This window comes from Spea bombifrons, chromosome 11 (genome assembly GCF_027358695.1).
Source record: "Spea bombifrons isolate aSpeBom1 chromosome 11, aSpeBom1.2.pri, whole genome shotgun sequence".
Taxonomy (NCBI): domain Eukaryota; kingdom Metazoa; phylum Chordata; class Amphibia; order Anura; family Pelobatidae; genus Spea; species Spea bombifrons.
The window spans coordinates 4,127,331-4,151,446 of record NC_071097.1 but is presented as its reverse complement, the minus strand read 5'-3'; the positions used below and the strand labels follow the sequence as shown (position 1 = coordinate 4,151,446).

General features: G+C 38.3%; 1 protein-coding gene across 1 annotated transcript; it reads right to left on the bottom strand.

The window, feature by feature from the left end:
• Window positions 1-324: 324 nt before the first annotated feature.
• On the bottom strand, window positions 325-22,515 carry LOC128469446 (LIM domain-binding protein 3-like; the record flags this gene model as incomplete). The annotated part of the gene is made up of 10 exons (XM_053451268.1): window positions 325-620; window positions 2,170-2,285; window positions 3,044-3,164; window positions 5,555-5,735; window positions 5,949-6,285; window positions 9,641-9,786; window positions 10,777-10,824; window positions 16,171-16,281; window positions 17,833-18,009; window positions 22,391-22,515. Coding segments are annotated over 10 exons (1,452 nt in total), but the record flags the coding sequence as incomplete, so codon positions are not given.
• Between the last annotated feature and the right edge of the window lie 1,601 nt (window positions 22,516-24,116).

The following is a 24,116-nucleotide window of genomic DNA, read 5'->3' as shown; positions in this document are numbered from 1 at the left end:
TTGGGGGGGTCCATATAAAAAAACCTTATTTTTTTCAACTGCAGATTTTAAAGAATGAAATTCTTGTAAATGCACGCATTGAGCTAATTCTCTATGTATTCACAGTGTTGATGGTTTAGCAAAGGTTTTTTTAAAAACATTTTTTAGAGGTTGTGCTTTTTTTATGGTCCCCCCCCCAAAAAAAACCCCACAAATGCAATGAATTTATTTTTCTTCAAAGCGCAGGAACTCAGGGCGATAAAACAAATTATGGGAGCAAAGCGATGTTGTCTGTACCGCTTACCTCACCTAGATTTTTTAAAAATAATTTTAACCCCTTGCGTATCTAGTATCATCCAATCATATTTAGTAATATTCAAGCCGCGCATGAACATCACATTTTTTTAGGCACTTTCGCAAATTTACATTTTCAAATTGTAATTTTGCCTTAAAAAAAAAAAAAAAAAAAACTCTTCCGAATGAATGATAAACGTCATTCTTCATCATTCTCCGTCATTCTTATCTTCGGTTTTCCTGTCTCGTGACGCTCCTTAAACGTGGATAGCGTGAGCGTGTTTCTTGCATAGGGGTTTATCCTTCTTGGAGTAAAAAGGCTGGCCTTCTAGATTCACATGGCAAACCTAAATTCAAACAGGAATGGGTTAAACTGATAAAATAATTTTGTTACGCTATACTTAGCTGTTTTTATAGAAATGTAGCCCGATTGTATAAAGATTTAACCCTATTTTTTCTCTTTTTTTATTTTACATTTAAGGATTAGTTTTATATATATATATATATATATATATATATATATATATATATATATATATATTATACTTTATATAATTCTGTATTTTAGTTTTATATATATATATTATACTTTATATTATTCTGTATTTTAGTTTTATATATATATATATATTATTCTGTATTTTAGTTTTATATATATATATATTATACTTTATATTATTCTGTATTTTAGTTTTATATATATATATATTATTCTGTATTTTAGTTTTATATATATATATATTATTCTGTATTTTAGTTTTATATATATATATATATTATACTTTATATTATTCTGTATTTTAGTTTTATATATATATATATATATTATACTTTATATAATTCTGTATTTTAGTTTTATATATATATATATTATACTTTATATTATTCTGTATTTTAGTTTTATATATATATATATATTATTCTGTATTTTAGTTTTATATATATATATATATATATTATTCTGTATTTTAGTTTTATATATATATATATATATTATACTTTATATAATTCTGTATTTTAGTTTTATATATATATTATACTTTATATAATTCTGTATTTTAGTTTTATATATATATATATTATACTTTATATTATTCTGTATTTTAGTTTTATATATATATATATATATATTATTCTGTATTTTAGTTTTATATATATATATATATATATATTATACTTTATATAATTCTGTATTTTAGTTTTATATATATATATATATATATTATTCTGTATTTTAGTTTTATATATATATATATATATTATTCTGTATTTTAGTTTTATATATATATATATATATTATTCTGTATTTTAGTTTTATATATATATATTATACTTTATATTATTCTGTATGCTAGTTTTATATATATATATATATATATATATATATATATATATATATATATAATACTTTGTATTATTCTGTATGTTAGTTTATACTGGATATTGCTTCTTGGCTACTGCTGGTCTGCGCTATAGACATCAGTAAATAATAATTAATAAAAATATAATAATAAAAATATAATAAATAATAATAATAATACAGAATAATAATACATTTACATTTTAACAAAATTTGTCAATTTTGTTAATTTGTAGAAATCTCCAAAAAGCGAGGAGGGACCCCAACGAAGCGAACAAAAACGAAGCAACGAGCTCCGAATTTCCGTTCGCTTTTCGTTGCTCTGGAGGCCTGGTTAACGGAGCAGATAGCGGGGGGAGGGAAAGCGGAAGATGAAGAAAGAACAAAAAGAGGCAAGAGAGAGAGTGAATAGGGGTGCTGATTATTACTTTCAGCTCTCAGTTATCAACATTTTAAAGATTCTATCACAAATCCACTTGGCAGCTTAAGCGTACATGAAGTCCCGGCTGCATGTCAACGAACGGAAAGATACTTACGGCGCAGATAAAGCAGGAATCGTGCCAGGTATGGCCCAGGGCCTCGATAAACTTATCTCCGGCTTCGACAGGGAAATCACATCCGTGACATTTCGTACTGAACAGAGCAATATAATCTGCAGAGGAATTCATATATGCATTTTATAGTCTGGTTCATATATGTATAGCATAGAGGTAGGAAAACCTCTGCCTATCTAGCAGGAGAAGAAGATGGACTTTATCCGTAAGCCTTGGCCTCCATATAAAGTTATTTGGCTCCATACGCAAACTCCTTGGTGCAAATGACGTTGGTTTTGATATGAGGTCAGATGGATGACATCACTAATTGGAACTCTGGTCAGACCACACCTAGAGTGTTGGGTACAGTTCTGGAGAACCTCATCTCCAGAAGGATATTGGCACGTTGGAGAGAGGTCAGAGGAGGGCGACTTACATGGTGAATGGTTTGCAGGATAAAAATTATCAGGAAAGGCTAAAGGACCTTAATATGTCCGGATTGGAGGAGAGAAGAGCGAGGGGGGATGGGAACATTTAAATACTTAAAGGGATTTAAAGGGAGGAGAAGCTGATTTCAGAGGAGGAGAAATGTCAGAACAAGAGGCCATCATCTAAGACTAGAGGGTCAGAGTCTATTGTTCTTCATGATTCTATTGACATCTGGGTAATTAAAAAGCTAATTATGAATTAAGTGAGGTCCAACCCAAGTTTTCTACAGACTCGTAGCATCACACTGCCATTCAGGGTTTCCCCTCCATTAAAAGAAGAAAGGCTGAGAAGGAGCTTCCTTCTAGTGTTTCCTATCTCGTTATACTTGCCCCTTTGCCGCTAGGTTACTCTAAAGAAGGGCCTTGGGATTCCGAAGCTGCCAACCCACCTTTCTCGCAGTACGGCTCTCCGTCTTCCATGTGGAAGAGACTATTACCAAATGGCTTCCTGCACGCGGCACAGACGAAGCAGGTGGTGTGCCACGTCTGCTTCAGGGCATGCATCACTTCCTAGGGAAAAAAGAAAACATAAACACACCTTGAAACTGATGACAAAACAATTGTTCCGGAACGTCTTCCCAGTCCAAGGCGGCCATGTTGAAATACCATCTGCCAATAACTCTCCATACATTTCCTCCAGCTTTGATGCTGGAAAACATTTTTATTATTATTTTTAAATATTTTATTTGGAGTCAATTTATTTGGATCCCCCCCCCCCTTTTTTTGAAGCTCAACAGTGGGCATTTTTTTCTTCTGGATCAACGCCAATTAGTCAACGGTTAGGACGGCATTAGGTAGAGTAACTAAAGTGGTGCAATTAACTTTATAGACAGATAATTGGAGACTATGGATATCTTATGATGTCATCTGTATTCTCTAACCGTACTTATCTACCAATCTAAACGTTCATACCCTGGGCGATGCATTTGCCGTGGAGTTTTGTGTTGATAGCAATAAGAAAAAATTCGATTCCCTCCCAACAAGACTGGTGGTTTTGTAGGATCTGTTCCAACTTGTACAGATCTTGGGCCAGCGTAGCAGAATGTGGCAGTGATTTCATCAATTGGAACAGTGACATCATGGCACACCCTCCTCACTTTCCGCACTGTCCCATATTGTTTAAAGTCTGCCACCGCCGACGACGTGGCTTTTGGGACATCGATTGGGAAAGCCGGCTGGACTATTGTTTTTTTCTTAACCAAACCAGGGTGTTTGTCAAGTAATATGGGTTCTACCTGTGCTTATGGAATACCTGCACAGTCAGGTGAGATTAGAAAAGGTAACTATTAAAATAGCAATAAGACGGGCCCTGCTCAAAGGAGCTTACAATCTAACTTGGATGTTTTGTGCCTGGGCTGCTTCCCTTATCTTACAGTTAGCTCAAGCTCTGCGGGAGCGTTCGTGACATTCTGTGCCCATTTGACACAAAATACATTAGACCTTCCATATTATCTCATACCGCCATCAGAAATCTTGGAAACAGCCCCCACCGCGGCCCTGTCTCAACCCACGATGCTCGCATTGCCTGCCCCATCTTCCCAATGATACCACCAGGGCCCAAAGTCTGGAAAGGGACCTTCTGGCTACCAAAGCCCACGAGGGACCAAACACGGGTGGGCGGCAAGAACGAGACTTCTTGCCCGAGCCTCATAGACAGGAGCCGATTCTAACCCCTGATGGTGGCCCTGTCAGCAACACAAGCAGAATAATAAGAAAGAAAATGAACCCAATCTATAAGAAGTTGCCTTATTTTAAGGTCTATCGGGTTCAGAGGCTGGTGCTGCAGATAACCATTCATGCCTATCGCATGTAGACGCCAGCCGAAACATAACACTCCTTGCCAAGCGCCATTTCATGTTTACTGTAAGTTACACTCTTCCAATGATTACTTGTTCTGTGATCGTGACTAATCTTCTAGGCATCCATCAAAGAATCACTCTCAAGAAACAGTTTCCATCTGGAAGCCATTCTTTGGCAGAGACGGCCAGTCAAGCGAGATAAGGTCATGCGATATATTTTTTTTTTCTGTAGTCTTGCCAACTTTCTTTAAAATCTGAAGCTCTCCAGTGCGTTGTGACCTTGTTGGGTCTTTTCACAGCTTGGGAGTGTTATCTGAAAGGTCTGTCTGACCACATACAACATCAACGCATGACATTGAACATAAGATAAAAAAAAATGGGCTTAATAAAAAGGAGTTTTTCTCACTTCATAAAAAAAAAAAGCTAGAAGGGGAGACAAACGTCTAAACATTTGTTGTGGGAAAACAAGTTTACTTGTCCTATATGGATTGCTTGACCATGGGTGATGTGAACTGGTCTCCTTCAATGATGGGCTTTCATTTTATAGAGAGTTGCCCAACAGCGGGCCATTGTTAATGGACAAAGAACTTCAATATGGTCTTCAAACCAACTAAGAACGTTGTGGGATCCACCAATGCGAACATTCCATAAGTTAATAAGATTGGGCAACCTGACCGTGTGGACTAAGAGGCTCTACTGTCCCCTCCAGGACAAGCTGGGGGAAATAGAGAATTGGGAAGAGGTATTGGACATTTGAGCTATCTGCCCATAAGTCTCGCCAAGGTCTCGCTGAAGAGGTCCACAAGAACAGAATGGATCGTATGGATTAAATACATGGTTATCCATAGGCGCCGTACTACTTTATTCTATGCTACATAAAATGTAGTACATTTAATAACCAGTTGTACTATTGGAGGACACAATAGTATATCAACGCATTTGAAGACTCAGATTCGGGCAAGTAGAAGGACCCACAGAAAAGAGGCTACACCTTATACAACCATCTTGAATTGGTGACTCAAAGGTCCCGTTGGGACTGGGTTTCTTTGGAGCTGAAATGATAATAGGACTGAAAGCTGGATCTACTGTGGTAGGACTTACCCCCATAATTTTAGTATTACAGCGTGCGCAGGTCGGGGCAAAGAATTGCTCGTAGCAACGTTCACAATACACGCTCTTCTGCTCCTCCACAAAGCTCACGTCGGCCAAAGACGTCTTGCAGTAGGCACAGTTGAACTCCTCAGGGTGCCATGAGCGACCCATGGCCACCAGGAAAGGTCCTCTAAAAAAAAGGAAAGAGAAAACATGCAAATGTAATTATATCGTTATAATCATCCCTCCTACTAAGCTGCGCATGGATGGACGTGCTCGTTGGAACTGCAGGATGGATTGGCCAAATCAGGACTTTCCTGGCAAAACAGGATGGTTGGGAGGCACCTGTTTATGTTCAAGGGAAAATAAGGTTTTTGTGGGTCTTTTGCTTTAACCCGCTTACCGAATTATGTTGTTGCAATGTCCGCAGAGTGGCGTCCTACTGCTGGCCGGGAATCTCTCGGCGCGTTGAATCAGACCTCGGGGGACTTGAGCCGGCGGATGTCCCATTGGCTGTGGAGTGTAGCTATGAGCACTGATTGGAGCCGGAGGAGGAGGGGCGGCCTTTGGCAGGATCTGCTTGGTAATAGAGGTGGTCGATTTCCCCGGGGCGAATTTCTGAGAAAAGCTGTCGTCCGTAACCCATGGCGGACGGTTTGAGGGCTCTTGATGGGCTGATGGATAGGTGGCCGATGGATAGGAGGCAGCTTGAGTATGAGCGACACCTGGAGAAGGACCTGCTGATAAATAATAATGTGTCACATAAATACAAAGCCATCTAACTGCCGACAGCGCTCAGTTGTCCTGGAGAAGACAAAGTTAAGTGGCCGAATCGGCCCCTCAGGCCCCCCCTCCGACGCGTTCCCACTTATATGAAGAAAATAACTAGGAGTCACATTTTTTTTTCACTTCCCCGAAATTTTTGAGTGGCTTCCCATTGTTTCATCAACTTTTTGATGTTGACCAAAAAAATGATAAATTGTTTCCGCCAACACCCCACTGCTTCACCCCCTTCCGCGCAGCCACAAGTTTCTGGCCTCATTTTTATGCCGGCGTTATGTTTTTTTTTCCCTTCTAAATCTTACAAAAATTGTTATTTTTTTGTTTGTTTGTTTCCTGCGTCTGTCCCGGAGAGTTGTCGTGTTGTGTCAGCTTGGCATTCTTCTCACCAACAGATACGTGATAAGAATGGGAACAAGACGTGTGGATGTCCCGCAATTTCCTCTCTATTGTTCCCTGAGAGTCCTTTCAGTGAGAATCGAGATAACGGCGACAGTCGTGAGATGGTTTTTGTGGGTTTTAGAATCCTCCTTATTCCAAATGCAGCCATTTTTTAGCCCTATTATTATTTATTGATTTATATAGCGCCATCATATTCCGGAGAGCTGTACAATGGGTAAGCAGGACATAACAAGCAGCGCATTACATAACAATTTGGTAAGGTAAGGAGGGCTCTGCTCAAAGGAGTTTACAATCTAGAAACGCTTAATAAACCTAGGTTATTACGTCCTGAGTTTTTATTTAGCAATATATACTCATTACCCAACCTAGGGCAGCACCCCCAGCCATATCCCGGTGCTCCATGTCTTAGTGCAGTCTAAGGAGGCTGTGCTGAGCCTCCATGGGTTAAAAGGTCTCCCCTGTATCCAGCCGATTGAGCGGCAGGAGACCAGGGGGGTGACCACCAATAAGGATGATCTACCCCCTAGTTTTATAGACCTGGACCTGCCACCAGTTAGCCTAGTCCAGGATTCATCACTAACCTTCTGAATATGTACCATGTGAGCAACCAAATTAACGTCCTGACCGAGAACTTTCTCCCTATTGAGTTATCCCCCCACCTTGGCGAAATTTGTCATTGGCCAAGAATCATACCTGGGACTTTTCTGGGTTTTGCCCAGAGACTCCGGGTGAAGCGCTGCTTCTCTGAGTCTCCGCTCCACCACAGAGGAACTCTGGGTCACGGGTCGCTGCATTGTGGCACGCCCCACTCCCCTCCCACTTCCCCTCTAAAAACAGGCAGCTTTCAGTGGGCCCGCCCACTGACCTCAGCCAACCGCCCACCAACATCAGTGGGACCACCCACCTACATCAGAGGGACCCTCCCACCTATGCCAGACGGACCCTCCCACCCACACCTAGGAAAGGGAAAGCTCCCGGTAGCTGGAGCCTGGATGTTTTCATTATAAAAAGGCATGTTAGAAGGTGGGAGACAGAGGGTTAATGCGAGAAAAATCTACTTTGTAGCGAAAGAATTAGGAGTCTGGAGTCCAGTGGAGATAGGATAGTGAAAGTAAATGAATAAAAAAAAAGCTTGGGATGAGCATAAAGGTACCATTAATAACTAATAGAAGATAGATCGGTATATTGTACCGCGCTGTGGAATATGATGGCGCTATATAAAACAATACATAATAATAATGAAGAATATTGGATTAGATGCTCAAGAGGATGGTTCCAATTGTTTATGACTATAGACAGCAATGTTTTAATGATAGTACGGGAAACATATTTAATGGATAAGTCCCTTTTAAGCCTTAAGCAGTGCCGAGTGTATATTACTTACAAAATAAATCAACCTCATTTTCAATATTTAAGCCCACCTTTGTTAAAGTAGGCAAGTTAAGCGCTTTACTGACACCTAGTGGTGATGTGGTGTAATTTGTAGAATTTGCCCACGGTAAGCAAAATATTTATTTTGTTTTTTGCCAATTCTTTTTAGGAAAATGAATTTCAAAGTCGGAGACACTTCATGAAATTCAGGGGTGTTTCAAAAGCCACCTTCTGGACTCGCCTTTCGCTTATGACAGCGCCATTTCAATGTTTAGGAATGGTGCTGATGGTGGTGATGGTATTGGTGCATGTAGTGCACCCAGAGGTGTAGCTACCCTGCAGCTGCTGCCTCTCAAGCGTGCAATGAGCAACACCTCTAAGAGAGAAATTACTGAAAGATGTGTCGCTTCCCTCTTCTTACTTTACTCTGGCCCAAACGTAGACTTGCTGTTATCATCGGGCAGTGCCAGCCCAGCTTTACTCTGGGAAGTTAGAAACATTTCAGCGATGGCGGGGCTTGTGGTAGTGATGGCACCATTAGTGGTTGGGGCTGCACTACTAGTTGTTTTATTCTGTGCTTCACCATAGACTAGATGACAAGCAATCTTCACCTTTGACCCCACCAAGGCACCGGAACATGACCCCTCTGTGAGTCCTTGGTAGTAAGTAAAATTACTGTTGCATGCGGTTGGTTGTGTTTCTGACTTTAAAAATAGTTAAAAGGTTTTAGGCAGACATTAAGAAGTAGAACTCTCCTCAACATACAGAGGAACACAATGTCCTAGAGGTGATGGTATGGCGGCCACAGAGCCATCATCGAGTCCGTCTGGTATCACTGAGGCACAGAATCCACAGAATAACTGTTAAAATGCTGTTTACAACATTTTTTCACACCTGCCTAAAACTTTTGCACGGTACTGTAGATCTAATGCTTGCCCCTTTCCCTTGTAAATGCTGATTGGCCAAAAATAATTAAGAAAAAACCCTAATAGGCTGTTGGAGCCATCAATCACAGGTTTAACCAATCAATGAGACCACCTCCTGATGTTTGTGGCTACTTCTACCTATCAGTTATTGATATATACATAATTATATATATATATATTATATATAATTATTATTATTGTTGTTTTATATAGAGCCATCTGTAAAAAAGTCAGGATTGGATAAAACTATGTTTTTATCCAAAAAGACTAAAAGTATTATGATTTATTATTATTATTTTATTTAATCATCAATTTAGAGACACTTATTTTTCTTGGAAAAGTTGTAGGTGTTACAGCGCCCTCTAATGGTGAACTATCCAAATGGCAACTTCCCTAAGCAACTTTTCGGTACAAAAGTAATAGAAATAAGCATGACATTATTATTATTTTTTTATGTATATTTTATTTTAATGTAGGCACGCTATGAATAAAATATAATATCAGTAACAATAGACAGGCGTGAAGTTTTGAGGATCTAGAGGTAGGAAACCATGGCAGATTTTACCCCCCAAGCATCATTTAGTCCCCCCTCCTATCTCTTATGGGCTTGTCTTACCTTGACTCGGTTGGTAAACCGAAGGTTTGATGCTGGCAGTGGTGACCACACGAGGTTTAGCGGCAGTGGCCGGTGGTTCATTATAGCCGTATGGGGCGGGACCTTTGACGGATGTTGATGATGATGAAAAGGCTTGAGCAGAAGAACTAAAAAAAGGAAAGGAGATAATTCAGAGTGATGGCACGTCATGGCTTGTACGTGACCTTCTCCAAATGCAGTCAAAATAGAAGGTTCTAAATTAAGTTCTCCATCCTTTTGAGTAGCGTCGACATTTATGGAAACCCACCACAGATCTGCTAAGATTGACTTGCTTAAGATGACAACAAATGGAATGATCTAAGTTGAGCTATCTTTAAAAACGATGCTAATTTAAGACATAAAGGACCAGACAGGTGATAATAAAACAGAGTACCTCTTGTTTCAAGTCTGTTCCACCATAGACTTTATGGTCTAGAATGTCTGTTGGGTGATTAAGACCGAGCCATTCTATTGTTTATCACAGACATAATGCTAAATAATCTTTGCTTTTTTTTCTCCACATTCCCTTGATGGATCTGGATGTATATAACATACGGGGCTCTAGTAATTCTGCCTGATGATGGACGCCTATTGATTAAAAGCTATACATTAATTTACAAAGGTAGTTCAACTGAAAAGATCATCGATGAGCCACGTTGAACAACAACGTGATTATTTATAAAGCGTTGAGTTGCTGTTGAGTGCTGTCGACTGGAGTCGAGCAGGCCTGAGAAACTTCAGTCAACTCAAATTTTGACTCCACTCACATAGTAGATAACAAAATGTGATTGGAGGAGACAAGGTTCCATCTCAAACAGACAAGGGCATTCTTCACAGTAAGAGCAGTAAAGCTACGGAATATACTACCTATGAAGATAGTGGGTACAAATTCTGTTATTTATTTTAAAAAAAATTATTTAAATGTTTTATTTAAGAATAAATTAGTTTGGCTTCTGGCAGGAAAAGGTATTTTTTAGTGGGCCTCACTGTAATTTGGTGGTTGATGATCCAGGGTTCATTTTGATGCCCGTGGAGTCATGAAGATCTTTATTATAACAAATATTTAATAAAAGGCCTGGATTTACCCTTGAAAGGACAACACACGGATTTCACTTTACCTTGTTTTCGATTGGTAGCTGGAGGAGAAGGACGCTTGTTGGTTGAGGCTAAAAAAAGGCATAAAATGTATTTCCGTTACATTATATTCTCAAGCCCAAAATGGCGGCAGTCACCCAACGTTTGATAGTAGACATTGTTCACGGAAATAAACAGTACAATTACACATGAGATCGATAAAGAATATATTTGGAATATGTTTGGAAGCTTTTTCTTTTCTTCTTGGATTTTGATAAGAATTAATAAGAATTATTCTATCTATATATTTAACATTTCAGCGCCACACGTATATCTCTAAAGGACTGCAGTGATTATCGGTTTCTGTTGTACTGATCAACATACTTAGGAACTTCTCAAGGAAGGCTGGAGGCAGCTTTCTCTCTTCTGGGGGGGAGTGGCTTTATAAAGGGGTGGGGCCAGTGGGTGGGGAGTAGGAGGGACAGTGGTGAGGAACGGGCACGGTCAAATATTGGTCCAGACAAAGAGGACGTGGAGACCCAAGGGAGAAGGGCTCCACCCGTGGACTCTGGGTAAACCAGGCGTGGTTCCAGGTAGGCCGATGAGGACGTGTTGCAAGTAAAATAAGACAAACTAGTTTTGTATATCCTACCAAATGGAAGGAAAGAAAATTGGTATGCTGTATGGATTCCTTTAACAATATGACCTAAGTCATCAATGAAAAGAAACACCCATATCAATATAAGCCTGATTACATGATCCTTTTTGGGGTCTATCTTCTCATTCTTCTTCTCATTTTCCTTACCGTTTTTATACATTTGGATTTTAAGTCATGAAGTTTGTTATTATTCAGAAAATAATAGAAGTCACTCCTGAGGAAGGGACCTCTGATGTCTTGGACGGTACAATTCTAAATCTATGCTGGCCAACTAAGAGTTAACTTCTTTCTTCCCCCAAAAAATACAATTTCTATTCCTTTTTTTGGTTTCCCAAAGTTACATACTTGGGGTCAGGGCTGCCATCAGTGGGATACAAGCAATAACTGTGTATGGGTGCCAGGAAGCCAGGAAAGCAGGAGGTCCAACCATTTTGATCAGCCATGGGTCTACTCATTGGCCCTCATAACCTGCCACGAGGAATTGGGCCCTTGTGGTCCGCTAACTGTGTCTACAGTTGCAAGCTATGGGGGCCCTTTCTTGGGATTGCATCCTGGTGGCCCATTTCTGGGGATTAGAACATGAGGAACGCAGTAAGAGGAGCATGGAGGACCTATCTTCTGATGACTTCTTATGGTGGCCCTCCTTGGTGTTATACATAAAAGCTGATTTGGGTGTAAATTTTTGATTGTGAACCTAACACTGTAGCTGCCAATGCAATTGTCAAACCAGAACCACTTTTCTTAGGCAATCCCTACCGCCCCGGTCTTTGTTACATCGTGAAGGAACACATAAACACAATGACAATGAAGAAACAGCCGCCATGAATGTTAAACATATACACAAAATATGGATATGGAGGGGTCAAACATTGGTTGATCGCTTTTACCTACGGGCTCCGTGCTAAAAAAAAAAAAAGGAAGACGTCCAATGTTTCGTACCCAATGAGGTTTGGTAATGAGATGGAAAGTGTTGAAGAAGCAAAGTCATCACTCTAAGCTTCTTGTTAGCTAATATTACTAAGCAAAGGGGGAAAAAACGCAAGCTCCATTATGTCAAGTCTGGAAACACCCAACGGACACACAAGCTGGATGGCGGGGAGCGTTTGGTCCCACCAAGACCCTTAAGTGCCAAGAAGGTATGCAGTCATCAAGCTCGAAAACGTAAGCATACTGGCTTCTCAGCACCGAAGGAAGGAAAAAAAGGTTAATAAGTAGCCAGCTGCTTTAGCTGTACCTCTGGTATACTTTTCTTGGAAGATAAGTTTTCTTGGGTACGTTTCTTTTCTTGAGTAGAGGTGAAGTTGTGAATATAGGAGAAATATAAAGCGCTTCCAAGGCAGGCGGCAGCATGGGAGACATATATTTTTGTCTACCCCTTTGGGAAAAGTTGAAGGTTGGGGGGAGAAAAAGAAGGAGGATATTACTTTTTTTTTTTTTTTTTTAATATAAAGTTCCATCCATTGGATATTGTCTAAGATCACACCAGGCTTGACAAATCACACGCGTTTGGTTGCGGTAGGATTTTTTTTTTTTTTTTATGTAGGCAGCTAACTTTTTTTTAATGAAATCACACATTTTTTTCTTCTTTAAGACATATATTTTAGAATTAAAAATAAATAAATAATATATATAAAAAAATAATAATAATATAAAATTATTATTATTTGTATTATATATTATATTTTTTATGGAGATAAAATAAAAATAAGAAAAAAACTTTTTTTAATGAAATCACACATTTTTTTAGGACTTCTTTTAAGACATATATTTTAGAATTTAAAATAAATAAATAATATATATATAAAAAAAATAATAATATAAAATTATTATTATTTGTATTATATATTATATTTTTTATGGAGATAAAATAAAAATAAGATAAAAACTTTTTTTAATGAAATCACACATTTTTTAGGACTTCTTTTAAGACATATATTTTAGAAAAAAAAAATTAATATATATAAAAAAAATATATATAAAATTGTATTATATATATTATATTTTTTTATGGAGATTGCGAGTATAAATAATATCAATAATAATTGATCTCTAATGGATGGTTGACGTACCATGAGATATTTATGGCGGGATGTCTACTAAAAAGTACTTTTTAACTTTCCGACAAGCTGCTGACTACATTAGGAAAGATGGAGATCGGTCTTCCTTGGCGCAAGTACATGTCGGTACTATGACATCATATCCTGCCATTCTGCGTGGCGTGCGTGGCATTCTGAAAACACCCCTTAGTGTAAGGGTGATGCTTAGAATGATCATGATGATGTCACAGATACTTTCAAATGACTTTTGAGTCCAGTAAAGATAATATTTGGGTGCGTGAATTACAACCATTATGTATGATTCTTTTGGGATGGTGGAACGTTCCGGTTCTTTTTATCCCTTAGCGTACTGCGGTTGGTATGTCAGCCATACGGAAGGATGGTATGTATGGAACGGGAAATTTTAGGGATTGTTGACTAACAGTTTCGGAGGTGAGGACAATATGGTAGCCAATGGAGGTAGAAGTATTATTAAAAAGTTGGGGTGGGATTAGATAATTGTTCAGAAGATATTTTGTTTTAACACTGGACCAATCAGCAACAATCAGCAGCTTAACAAAGGAGGAGTGATAACTTAATGGGGAGGAATAATCATACAGATTGCGAGAACGGGACGTTAAGATACCTTCCCCAATAGTATCCACATACAGTATACATTATTTTAATCTTTAAACGGTAACGTGGGTTTATCCTTTTATATATGATAACGTTGGCACCATGGGAATCGCCAGTTTACACCAGTGGGGGGGTTAAAGGAAGGTCCAATCAGGATGTGCTGTGATTGGTCCCTGTCCCACTCAGCGTTTCAGATCCCACAGTGATTCCCTCATTATCCCCCCTCACTTATTCTGGGTATGGAAAAGGGGGAAGGAAGAGTGAGAAGCAGGAGAGATGGTGAAAGAGAGGGATCAGGAGTGGGGAAGAGAGAGGGGGGAGAGATAGAAGGGATAGAGAACGGAAAAGGGGAGCGGTAATGTGGAGGAAGAAGAGAAAAAGAGATGGGAGAAAGAGTTTGGGAAACAGAAAGAAGGGAGAGTGTGAGGGAGAAAGGGAGAAAAGTGGGGAGAGAGTTAGAGGAAGAGAGAAAGGCGAAAAAGAGTTTTGGTCGTGTTATTTTAGAGGTATAAAGCGCAGGATTTGGGAAAAGTGACCGTTGGATTATTATTATCCCTGAAATATTATCCCGGGAACTTGGCTCTTCCTGCAGCAACCCCTCCCCCCATAACATATTATAATGTCTGTGATATCAAATGGTCTCATCTCACCTCGACTCACCTAATGAGACGCTCACCTGATAATCTAAAATATTGAAATTCACAACCTGTGGAAATTTCAAAGTTGCCAAAGTTCACTGATTTCTGTATTTAAAATGTAGATTTTTTTAAAGATTTTCCCTTTTAATATCCATTCTGGCAAAACGTAAATTTCTGGCGTTTTATATAAATAATAACAATAATAATAATAATAATAATAATAATATGTATTTAGTTTAAGACCTTCCCATTTCCATGTATTGCATAGATATTGATGTATAGAATCCATTGTTTATTTCCTAAGAAGTCACAATCCGTAAAAGATTAACAGAACGATCAAGATAATTTTTGATCCTAAATAATTTGATTTATGTCATCGGGCAGTCGCGAGCCTTAAAGCGCCAGAGTCGCCAATCCGGCCCTAACCCAGTGAAATTTAGAACATTCCAGTTGACTCCATCATGAATCGACTAGAACCGTAACCTACCGGTAACAGTTACTGGACAACGAAGCTGAAATACCCCCAAAAAATGAAAAATAAATAAAAATATTGAGATTAAAAGACCCCCCGATGAAACCTGCAGTGAAAATGGTTAGATTTCCGATTTGAATAAAAAAAAGTCATTGATTAATTAATTGACGTGCAAAGGTCTCTTCCCTGTGGGGAAAATAAAATTTTGATCAAACACTGGGGTTTCTCCTGTACCTTCCTGAAGGAAAACGTAAAATGAAATCATATGTTTGTTATGTTATTTTTTGTTCCAAAAAATATAAAAAAAACCATGCAAGTTGGACCTTTATGAGACTATGAGATGTTCCTCAACCAGATCCTCCTATCCATTTAAACTTTTTGTAGATAAACATTCAGGCCGAAAAAAGATCTTCAGTGTGAATTATTTCTTAATCTGTGTCTAATGTTGGCCCTCACCGGGAAAAAAGAATCCTTACATTAACATTCTGTGCCTATGAGCAGGTAAGGCCCATTGGGCCCATCTAGTCTGCCCATTTTTTCCTGATGTCAAGGACCTCTTCTTCTAACATTTCTCCTCCATTCACCATTTTACTCTCCCACTTCTGAGCTCTCTCCAGAACATCTATATCCTTCTGAAGATGGGTTCTCCAAAACTATACCCAAACCAGGATCTAACCAGAGATCTGAAAACCCTCACTGTCTATATCATTTGAACACCAGAGTTTGTGACTCTAGAAGTACAACCTCGATACACAATAGTATTGGTTTAGGTGGATCAAAAGTCAAGCGATGGAAGGAGAAGAAGATCCTGTAAGGAAGGGAGATTGAGAGGAAGGATGTCTAATACAGAAAGTCAAGTGATTCCTAAACTCAACATTTTTTGTGCCAACGGCCTTAACGACCGTGTCAGAGCGTGAAGATAACCAAATGAGATGGCGGTATAGAACAAAAAAACACACGCATGAAGAACAGTATGGAAAACATAGAAGCGAGTGTACCTAGATTGTGCAGAAATGGCAGAAGATATGGTTGAAGCAGCAACGGACAGGTTCTTTGCTCCAAAACCGGATGTTGTCTGTGAAGGAGAAATGGTGGCAGCTGCCGGACCTCTGAAAATAACAGCACAAGCATGAGCAGACATTTAGAACATAAAGCATCCTTCACCACCAAACTCATCGGATGGACTAGATGGACTTCACATCTTCATAATGGAACGGCAACAGTGTTGGTTAGCTTTTGAGGCTTGTGGTGCTGTTCTGCTTACATTATGGATTTTTTTTATTTTTTTTTCAATTTACTTGATATTTTTCAGATTATTCAATGGGAAATTGAGTTTTTGGTGAAGCAAACATACTGATTTTAGTCTTTAAGAGTCTGAGAGACGGACACAAACTATGCATCTCTCGGAGAACCACAAATGACAATGAGACACATTTTTGGAACGGTAAGCAGGACAGCACCTCAGACACACGAGACACTTCAGACGCTACGAACCATGAGTCAGGTTATAAACAGTTACGTGAAGAAACAAAGAATTTGGAAAAAAAAAAATCCACTATGAAATAAAGTCGGTCTATCACTGGGCCAGATGATATAACAGGTAAGGATTTGTATAGAATGGCCACGTTTGGGTCAGTGGTGGTCTACGAACGTCGTCCCCCCAAAGACAAGGACTACTGATACATTTTGTTGGGTTCTACGAGCCAAAGGCTAGCCGCAAATTGGAATATATTCAGGAAAGATATAGTATTCTGCAAAAAAAAAGCCAAAAAGTGGTCTTTTTGTGTTTTATATAATTTTTCCTATGTTGAATGTTTATTCTGAGATAAAAAAAAATTTAGAATTTCATTCTACCTTTCAATGGAACTTAGAACAGTTCCTTTAGCCTGAATAGGGGGTTAAATGAACCTCAGAAGATACCCCTATCCTGATGTTTGTATGGACATTATGCCATTATGGTACAGAACAAATGAGGCAAAGGGTCTATATAGTCTTCTGGAAAAGCACCATCTATTGTGCTCATATCTGTTTATATGTTGGCCTCCATTTTGAAAACCTTTGGTAGATACCGGTATTGCTACCTTCCAGCTGGTGCCCTCAAAGCTCCTCAGCAGTTCCGGGTTTAAGTACCCCCTCATCTCAGCAGTTCAATGAGTCACTCTAGGTTGAGGGTTATCAAGAGTTGTCGACTGACAACACAACTATATTCGAAGTCATCTCGACTGGACTCCCATCTCATGTTGAGTTGCAACAACAACTCATCTATTCACGGAACGTTGAGTAGTGAGTTGACCAAAGCAAACTGGTCAAATGCTCAATAAATTACACAGATCCACAGACTCAGCTGTAAACTTGACAGCCCAGTCGATTATTGTAGAGTTTTTCTGGCATATCCTTCCATCCAAAGACCAGCTTGGGCAATTGTGAAGGACCTTCTATAAGCCTGTGCTGCTGAGGGCCTTAAAGGGCAAAAGCTGGGGGGAGCAAACCACCCTTCCCACCAAAAATATTCCTGATGAATGTTTGAAAAGAGGTCTTATCACCATACCAACCAATGGCACGGTTCTGTAGAACCATTACATCATCAAGTCAATATAAATTCTCACCAGGCCAATGGGAAACAAAGAAAAATAGAAGGAAATAAGCAAAAAATATATTACCTGGGGCTGGAGGGTAAAAAAGCCGGAGGCGGGGTAGAAGCAGGAGCAGCTGCGGGAAGCGGTGAAGCTGGGTATTGCTCTGTATATAGCTCAGCAATAGCTGCTTGATTTGGAGAAGCAGTGACTGTGGCAGAAAAGTCTAGGCTGTCGGGTGCCGGCGCATGCTCAACTTGGCTACTGCATAAAGTTGAAGACAGTCAGAAAACAGCATATGGCTAAGAGCAAGCAAACACTGAACGCTGGAGGTGCCGGGGAGGCCGACAGCTTATTAATTCATCAACGCAACAGTTAAGTGAATGAATGAATGGCGCATAAAATCCAGGAGAATGAATGTGTCATTGACCGAAATCTCTAGGAGAAGTAAATATTTGGGGCCCTAAGCAAAAAGATTTATGGGGCCCCATCTTAAGTACTTATATTCATTTAAGAGGAATCCCCTTAGACTAATGGGGGCCCTAAGCTTCCACGGTAGCGCCATTCCCTTCTTAACGTTATCGTTAAGCCAGCATTCTTCCTTCAATAGCGCTATGGAATGCGATGGCGCTTTATAAATAAAATGTAACAACAATAATACATGAAGTCATAATAATAATAACCAATATATTTCCCGGGTATAAAGCTCCTCGTCTTGAGACACCATATTAAGATGGTCTACAAGGTTATTGTTGACCGAACCCTTACATTAAAGTGGATCTGTCACCTTCTTAAGTGTCCACTCTACTTGGATTGTCCACCTTGGTCCCCACCTTGCCAATATTTACTTTGCTTTTATAAAGCAGATGTAGAATATCTCATAATGATAGAAAAACCTCTAAAAACCTTTAAAAAAATCTAATGATTATCGAGAGAATTTCGAGAGATTAAAACCCTCAGGTGGGACAGGTCCACTTTATCTAGGGTTCGCTCAACGACTTCGGCGAGGTGTCAAAACATGAATTTCACACATTGTATTACTGTTGCACATTCATCTCCGAGGACCCCGCAGGACAGATGCTTTAAGCCGCTGTGCAAAAAAAAATATATCAGCTGAGAAGCAAGCTGAAAAAGCATTTTATGTTACATAATAACTTCTGAAATAACAGCGGAAAGCGTAATTGCTGCAGATTTGGTACAAAGTCATTCCAAGTATCCTCCAAAACACAGTTACGACTCTTTCGGTGGAAATCGGTACAAGCGGTCAATGAGGACCATTCTGTACGTTGTTATAGTGACTCCTATAATTATACTTCATAATTAACAAATTAAGATGATCCTGTTGAATTTGGTGGTGTCTACCAGTCTGATGGACATTAGATATGAGTAACGTCGGTGGCCAAGAAGAAGAACGTAGAGGAACGGCTCATCACAGCAGGGGCGAAACGTGACATTGTCTTCCCATGACGCCTTTGAATATACTCTTGTTGATGTAGCTACGCATGCGACGACTCTTGTATATGTAGTGATCATACCTACGGGCTTTCTAAATGAGCTGACCACGAGGCTCTTGAAATATTAACCATTAAATAGCCCACTGTGAAGATTGTGGTGACCCGCCAAGTGCGTTCACCAAGTGGCTCTAATACCTGTCTTGATGGACCTTAGTTGAGTCACCTGCATTTCAGCGGGGATCTCAACCATAATATACTGGGGGAAAAAGCACCAATTGGGACTGAGACCCTGAAGTTGGGGCAAAAACCCTGAGACTCGGCTCAAGCATTGAGAGTCCCCAGGTATGGCAACAAGGGGTATCAATGTCCGTCCACCTTGCTATAAGAGTCGTAGATGCAACTGAAGCATCACTTCTTGGGTAGGTCCACCATTAGCTTTCAGGATAGTTCCTGCGTGGTTCCATGATGTAGGGTGTCTAATAATTGTACAAATTAACTTATGATATAAGTACCGTTGAAATCGTTCTCAAAGGATACTGGGAAAATTCAAGTATAAAAGCATTGCAAAGAAGCAGCATAACTTAAAGGTGCCGTTCCACTCATCTTGCCAGAAGTAAGGCTTTAATCATGTTTCATTTTGCGTCATTCATAATTCTTTCCAGGAAGACTCAAAAGGCACTGATAGGCTGTTGCCATAGAAGCCATAAAAGCTTCTTAAATGTTTCTGTATTGTTTTCCTACAGATCTGCTAAGGTTTATTGGCTTATCATATACTAGAAAGTGTGATTAATGTTTTATCAGAGCGGAACAGCATTTTTAAGAACGTCAAAGCAATAAGCGCTAAAAGGCAGACTAAATAAAAGTTATCGTATACTAGAGGGGAAAAAATACCTGAATCAAGCAAAGAAAATATACATATTTTTCTTTATTTCCATTAAATAATTTTGCGCTTTTTGGTGTTTTTATTAGATTAACTCTTTAGTTAGGATGAGTTTTTGAGAGTATTAACCTCCATTTATCAAGTCTTAAAGGGGAATAAACATTTTTTGATGCTAAGGTTCAATGATTGGAAGCATAGCAGCATGGCCATAATTAATAATAATAAAAAAAACATATAAAGCTGGTTTAAAAAGGAAAATATTAATATTGGAAATAAAAAAGTATTTGATAATTGTAATCTGTACGAAAAGATTGTAATAATTGGCAAAATTTCAAAAGGGCATAAAAAATACAGATATTAATACTGAAAATAAAAAAACAGTATTTGTTAATTGTAATTCGCAACAAAATTGAATAAGCCAAAAAATGTAAATGGTGTAATAATTAGGATATTAATACTGGAAAACAAAAAGTATTTTTAATCTTGTAAATTTGAAAACGAAAATATGAATAAATAAAATATATTAATATTAATAAATAAAATATTGAAATAAAAAAAAAATGGTAAAATAATATTGAAAAAAATATAAAATAATATTGAAAACAAGAATTATATGTGGAATATAAGTGAAATAAAAATGTAAAACGCAACAATGGCATAAAATGAATATATTAATATTGCTAACAAATTGAAATTTGTCAGACATATATATATCTATTTATATATTTATTTTCCTTTCAAAAATAAATGTCTGGATCGGCCACTTCCACTACATGAAATGTTGTTTATAAAAATGAGTAGAAGCATGTGAAAAACTGAAAATTTACAATTAACTCCAACAGCCAAATGCGGAGTTGATATTTTTTGTATGTGAAATTTTATCGGTATAATGTTAGATATTATTTGAAGAAAAGAAAATCTTCAAGCTACAAAACGTATCGGTTAAAGGGTTAATTTTCTGCTACTTAATACCTTTTATAAGAGGATGCAAGAGGGGGTGAGGGTTTTTGCACGTTCTGAACAGAGCTGGTATACGTGGCCTTTTTTGGACTTGAACCGGCCCCATACCTCATGGAATAACCTCTGGAGGTCACCGGCTTGTTAAGGTTAGGGCTGTTATCCACTGGCGTTGATTTAGGAGGCCAGACCCCTGAGCTGGGAGTACCTGCAGGACTGGGTAACAAAAAATGACAGTGCGCATTGGGTTCAGCACATCCCCGAGTCAGTAACGCTGCCGAGAAGCCCATCGCCTAGACCCAGGCCTGGTGTTTGTGCTCGTCTTTCAACTATTTTACCTAAACGGTTCTGGTTTCTCCTGAATTCTCCCGAAACCAAGACCCTGGTGGATGGAGCGGTCTTGAAAAGTTCCACCAAAAGTTTTTCAATTAAAAAAAAAGTTATCACCAAACTAATCCGATACTCAGAATTTGAGGGCCTTAGTAATATTGTCCAATTATAAAAAAAAATGGTAAAAAAAAATTGAAACTCATTATAATGACCATTGCTCGCCCAAAAACAACTAAAAGAACATACAAAAAAAGTAATCAAAGAATAATCAAATCTTTCTCTGTGGTTCAAATAACTTTTTGATGATTTCGGTCCAGCCGAAAGCCGATTTCAGATGCTGCCATGATTTTGAGAAATTAGCCCACAAATGTCTTTTTAACGCTAAATATTGTTTTTTTAAGTCATCACTTTGGAGCTGAGTTCGCACTTTTTTCGTAATAGTACGATAGAGACATTAGAATTAGACTGAAGTAGAAATTAAAATTAAATGAATTAATTTATTAAATTAAATGCAAATTTTCTTAAATCTTTAAAAAAAATATTTAAAATCTTACATTTTAAAATCTTTGTAATTGAATTTATTTGTCCGTGCTTTTTTTTTTTTTTTTTTGGGGAACTGGTTTCTTACCTTGATTCGTTATTACGCAACAATATGCTTTTGAAGTTCCAAACAACCAATAAGCACTTCAATTATTATTTATGTACTTAAAGGAAATGTTCCACCTACTTTGCTGTTTTTGAACTTTTTTATAACTAAATGTAGAATTAGAAAGATATTTTTTTTTTTAATTGCTGGATGCCGGAAAAAATTAATAAATATATATTTAATTTAATAAATTGTACAATTTTGCCTCGTTCATAATTTTTGCCAAGAAGATGTGATTGTCACGTGATATAGAGACTGAAAAAGTTATTTTTTTTAAAAAAAGATTCCGTGTTGTTTGTTTGTTTAAAAATAACACATTTTGTAAGAATCTGTTTTTCAAGGAATTACCAAAAAGATAAAATACGCATTGAAAGTTACCTGGCGTCGGGAGATTTGGCAACATTTTCCTTGCTGCTGTGAAAGAAGGGGACATAGTGAATGAGTTTTAACCGTTTTGTGTGTTTCCGGGGTGGAAAAGTGATGGTTAATGATGGTGAACAGGGTGCGAAAGGTCATACCTGGAGCGTCCCAGGCATGTTTACGAGCAACACCATGACTCACTCACCATACCAGAGCATTAAGTACCTTAAAGATATATGTAGTCCAGATAGGATCCTCTCATTATAGTAGAGCCTACAAATTCTTATACTCCATATTGAGATTTTTGACTATATAGTTTGTTTTTGCTTAATCTTCTCAGATTTGGAATACCAGGTCAAAAAATTACATTGTTTGGTAAAATGGTGTCCATCATATTTTGTACGGTTTTTTTTGGCCTTTTAGGATCATCTGGTAAGAATAAGATTCTAGATTTAGAATGCTGGACTCTAGATCCATGCTCTTCATGTTCTCAGTATATATCTTGTACCTAGCAGCTATGTTCTAGACATAAAAGTAAAATTAAGATGGGGTATCAGCTGTGAGCTTGGCGTTATGGGGTTTGCGTCATGGGGCCTTCATGGACATGTCCCTATTCTGCTTGCCAGAAAGTATTAATCCTTAACAATCTTCTCTAGATGTGTTGACATTGCCTCCAACACATTTATGTAGATATGGTACCTGTCACGTATGGTTGACAGGCCCTCAAAAATTATCTATATGTTCCCTAAAATATATGTGAACTTTTAGATGTTGTAGGTAAAGTCATGATTGTGAACGAGCTCAAGAAATTGATGAGTTGATCACAAGAACATGTTAATGTCACACATTAGGGACACGTTTCAAGTGCTCAACACATCAACCATCTTTCTCCTTTTTTCTTTTTTCCTTCTTGTTGAAGGTGATGCCTTTTTTATCGGGTCAACACATAAAAAGATGTGGCGTTACATTAGTTTTGGGGACTTCAGAGGTCTCTTCTCCAGATGGAAGTCCATCATGAGAATAGACGTTTGAGGTCTTCAAAGCTTTTGTGATGCCGAGTCTTCTTCCATGTTGGCCCACTAAAAAATGGTATCACCTTCGACTAAAAGACTTCATCTTCTCTTGGACCAATATGGCTATATCCATGTTGTTTTTACATCCTTAAAGTTTCTAGTAAAAACATTTCAATGTATAGTTCTCCTGGCTGGTGGTATCTTTTGGGAATCTGTTTTTCGGCCTTGGTTTGTGGTGAGTCATGAATTTCATTGCAAGGCTAAAATGGTGAAGCCGAGGGTGGAAAGAAAGCATTAAAAAGTGGGGAAAAAAAGAGGAGTTAAAACAATTATATATACCAAGAACCTAAAGTTCATGCAATAAGTCAAGAAATCAAACTCAGTGCAAGAAAATCAGCATCGTGTCCAAGGGAAGCCAACGTTTTAAGAGCATCTGATGATCAGACAAGCAACAGGGTCAGGCTTCTAGCAGCATAAGCCCATAATTACTTAAATAATCATTATTTCTTTATTAATTATTATTTTTTTGCCTCAGCCCATTCTACATTGCTATGGCAACTCCACCCGTATTCATCTATATGCATATGTGGGTACTGTCCAATCATATGGCAGGGGAGCTTGCGGATGTTAGGAGACAGAGGAGAATGTGAAAGAAAAAGACACATCAACATGGACGAAGAAATAAACGAAAGCGACAGAAATTAATCCATATTAAAAGGCGGCCAGCTAGA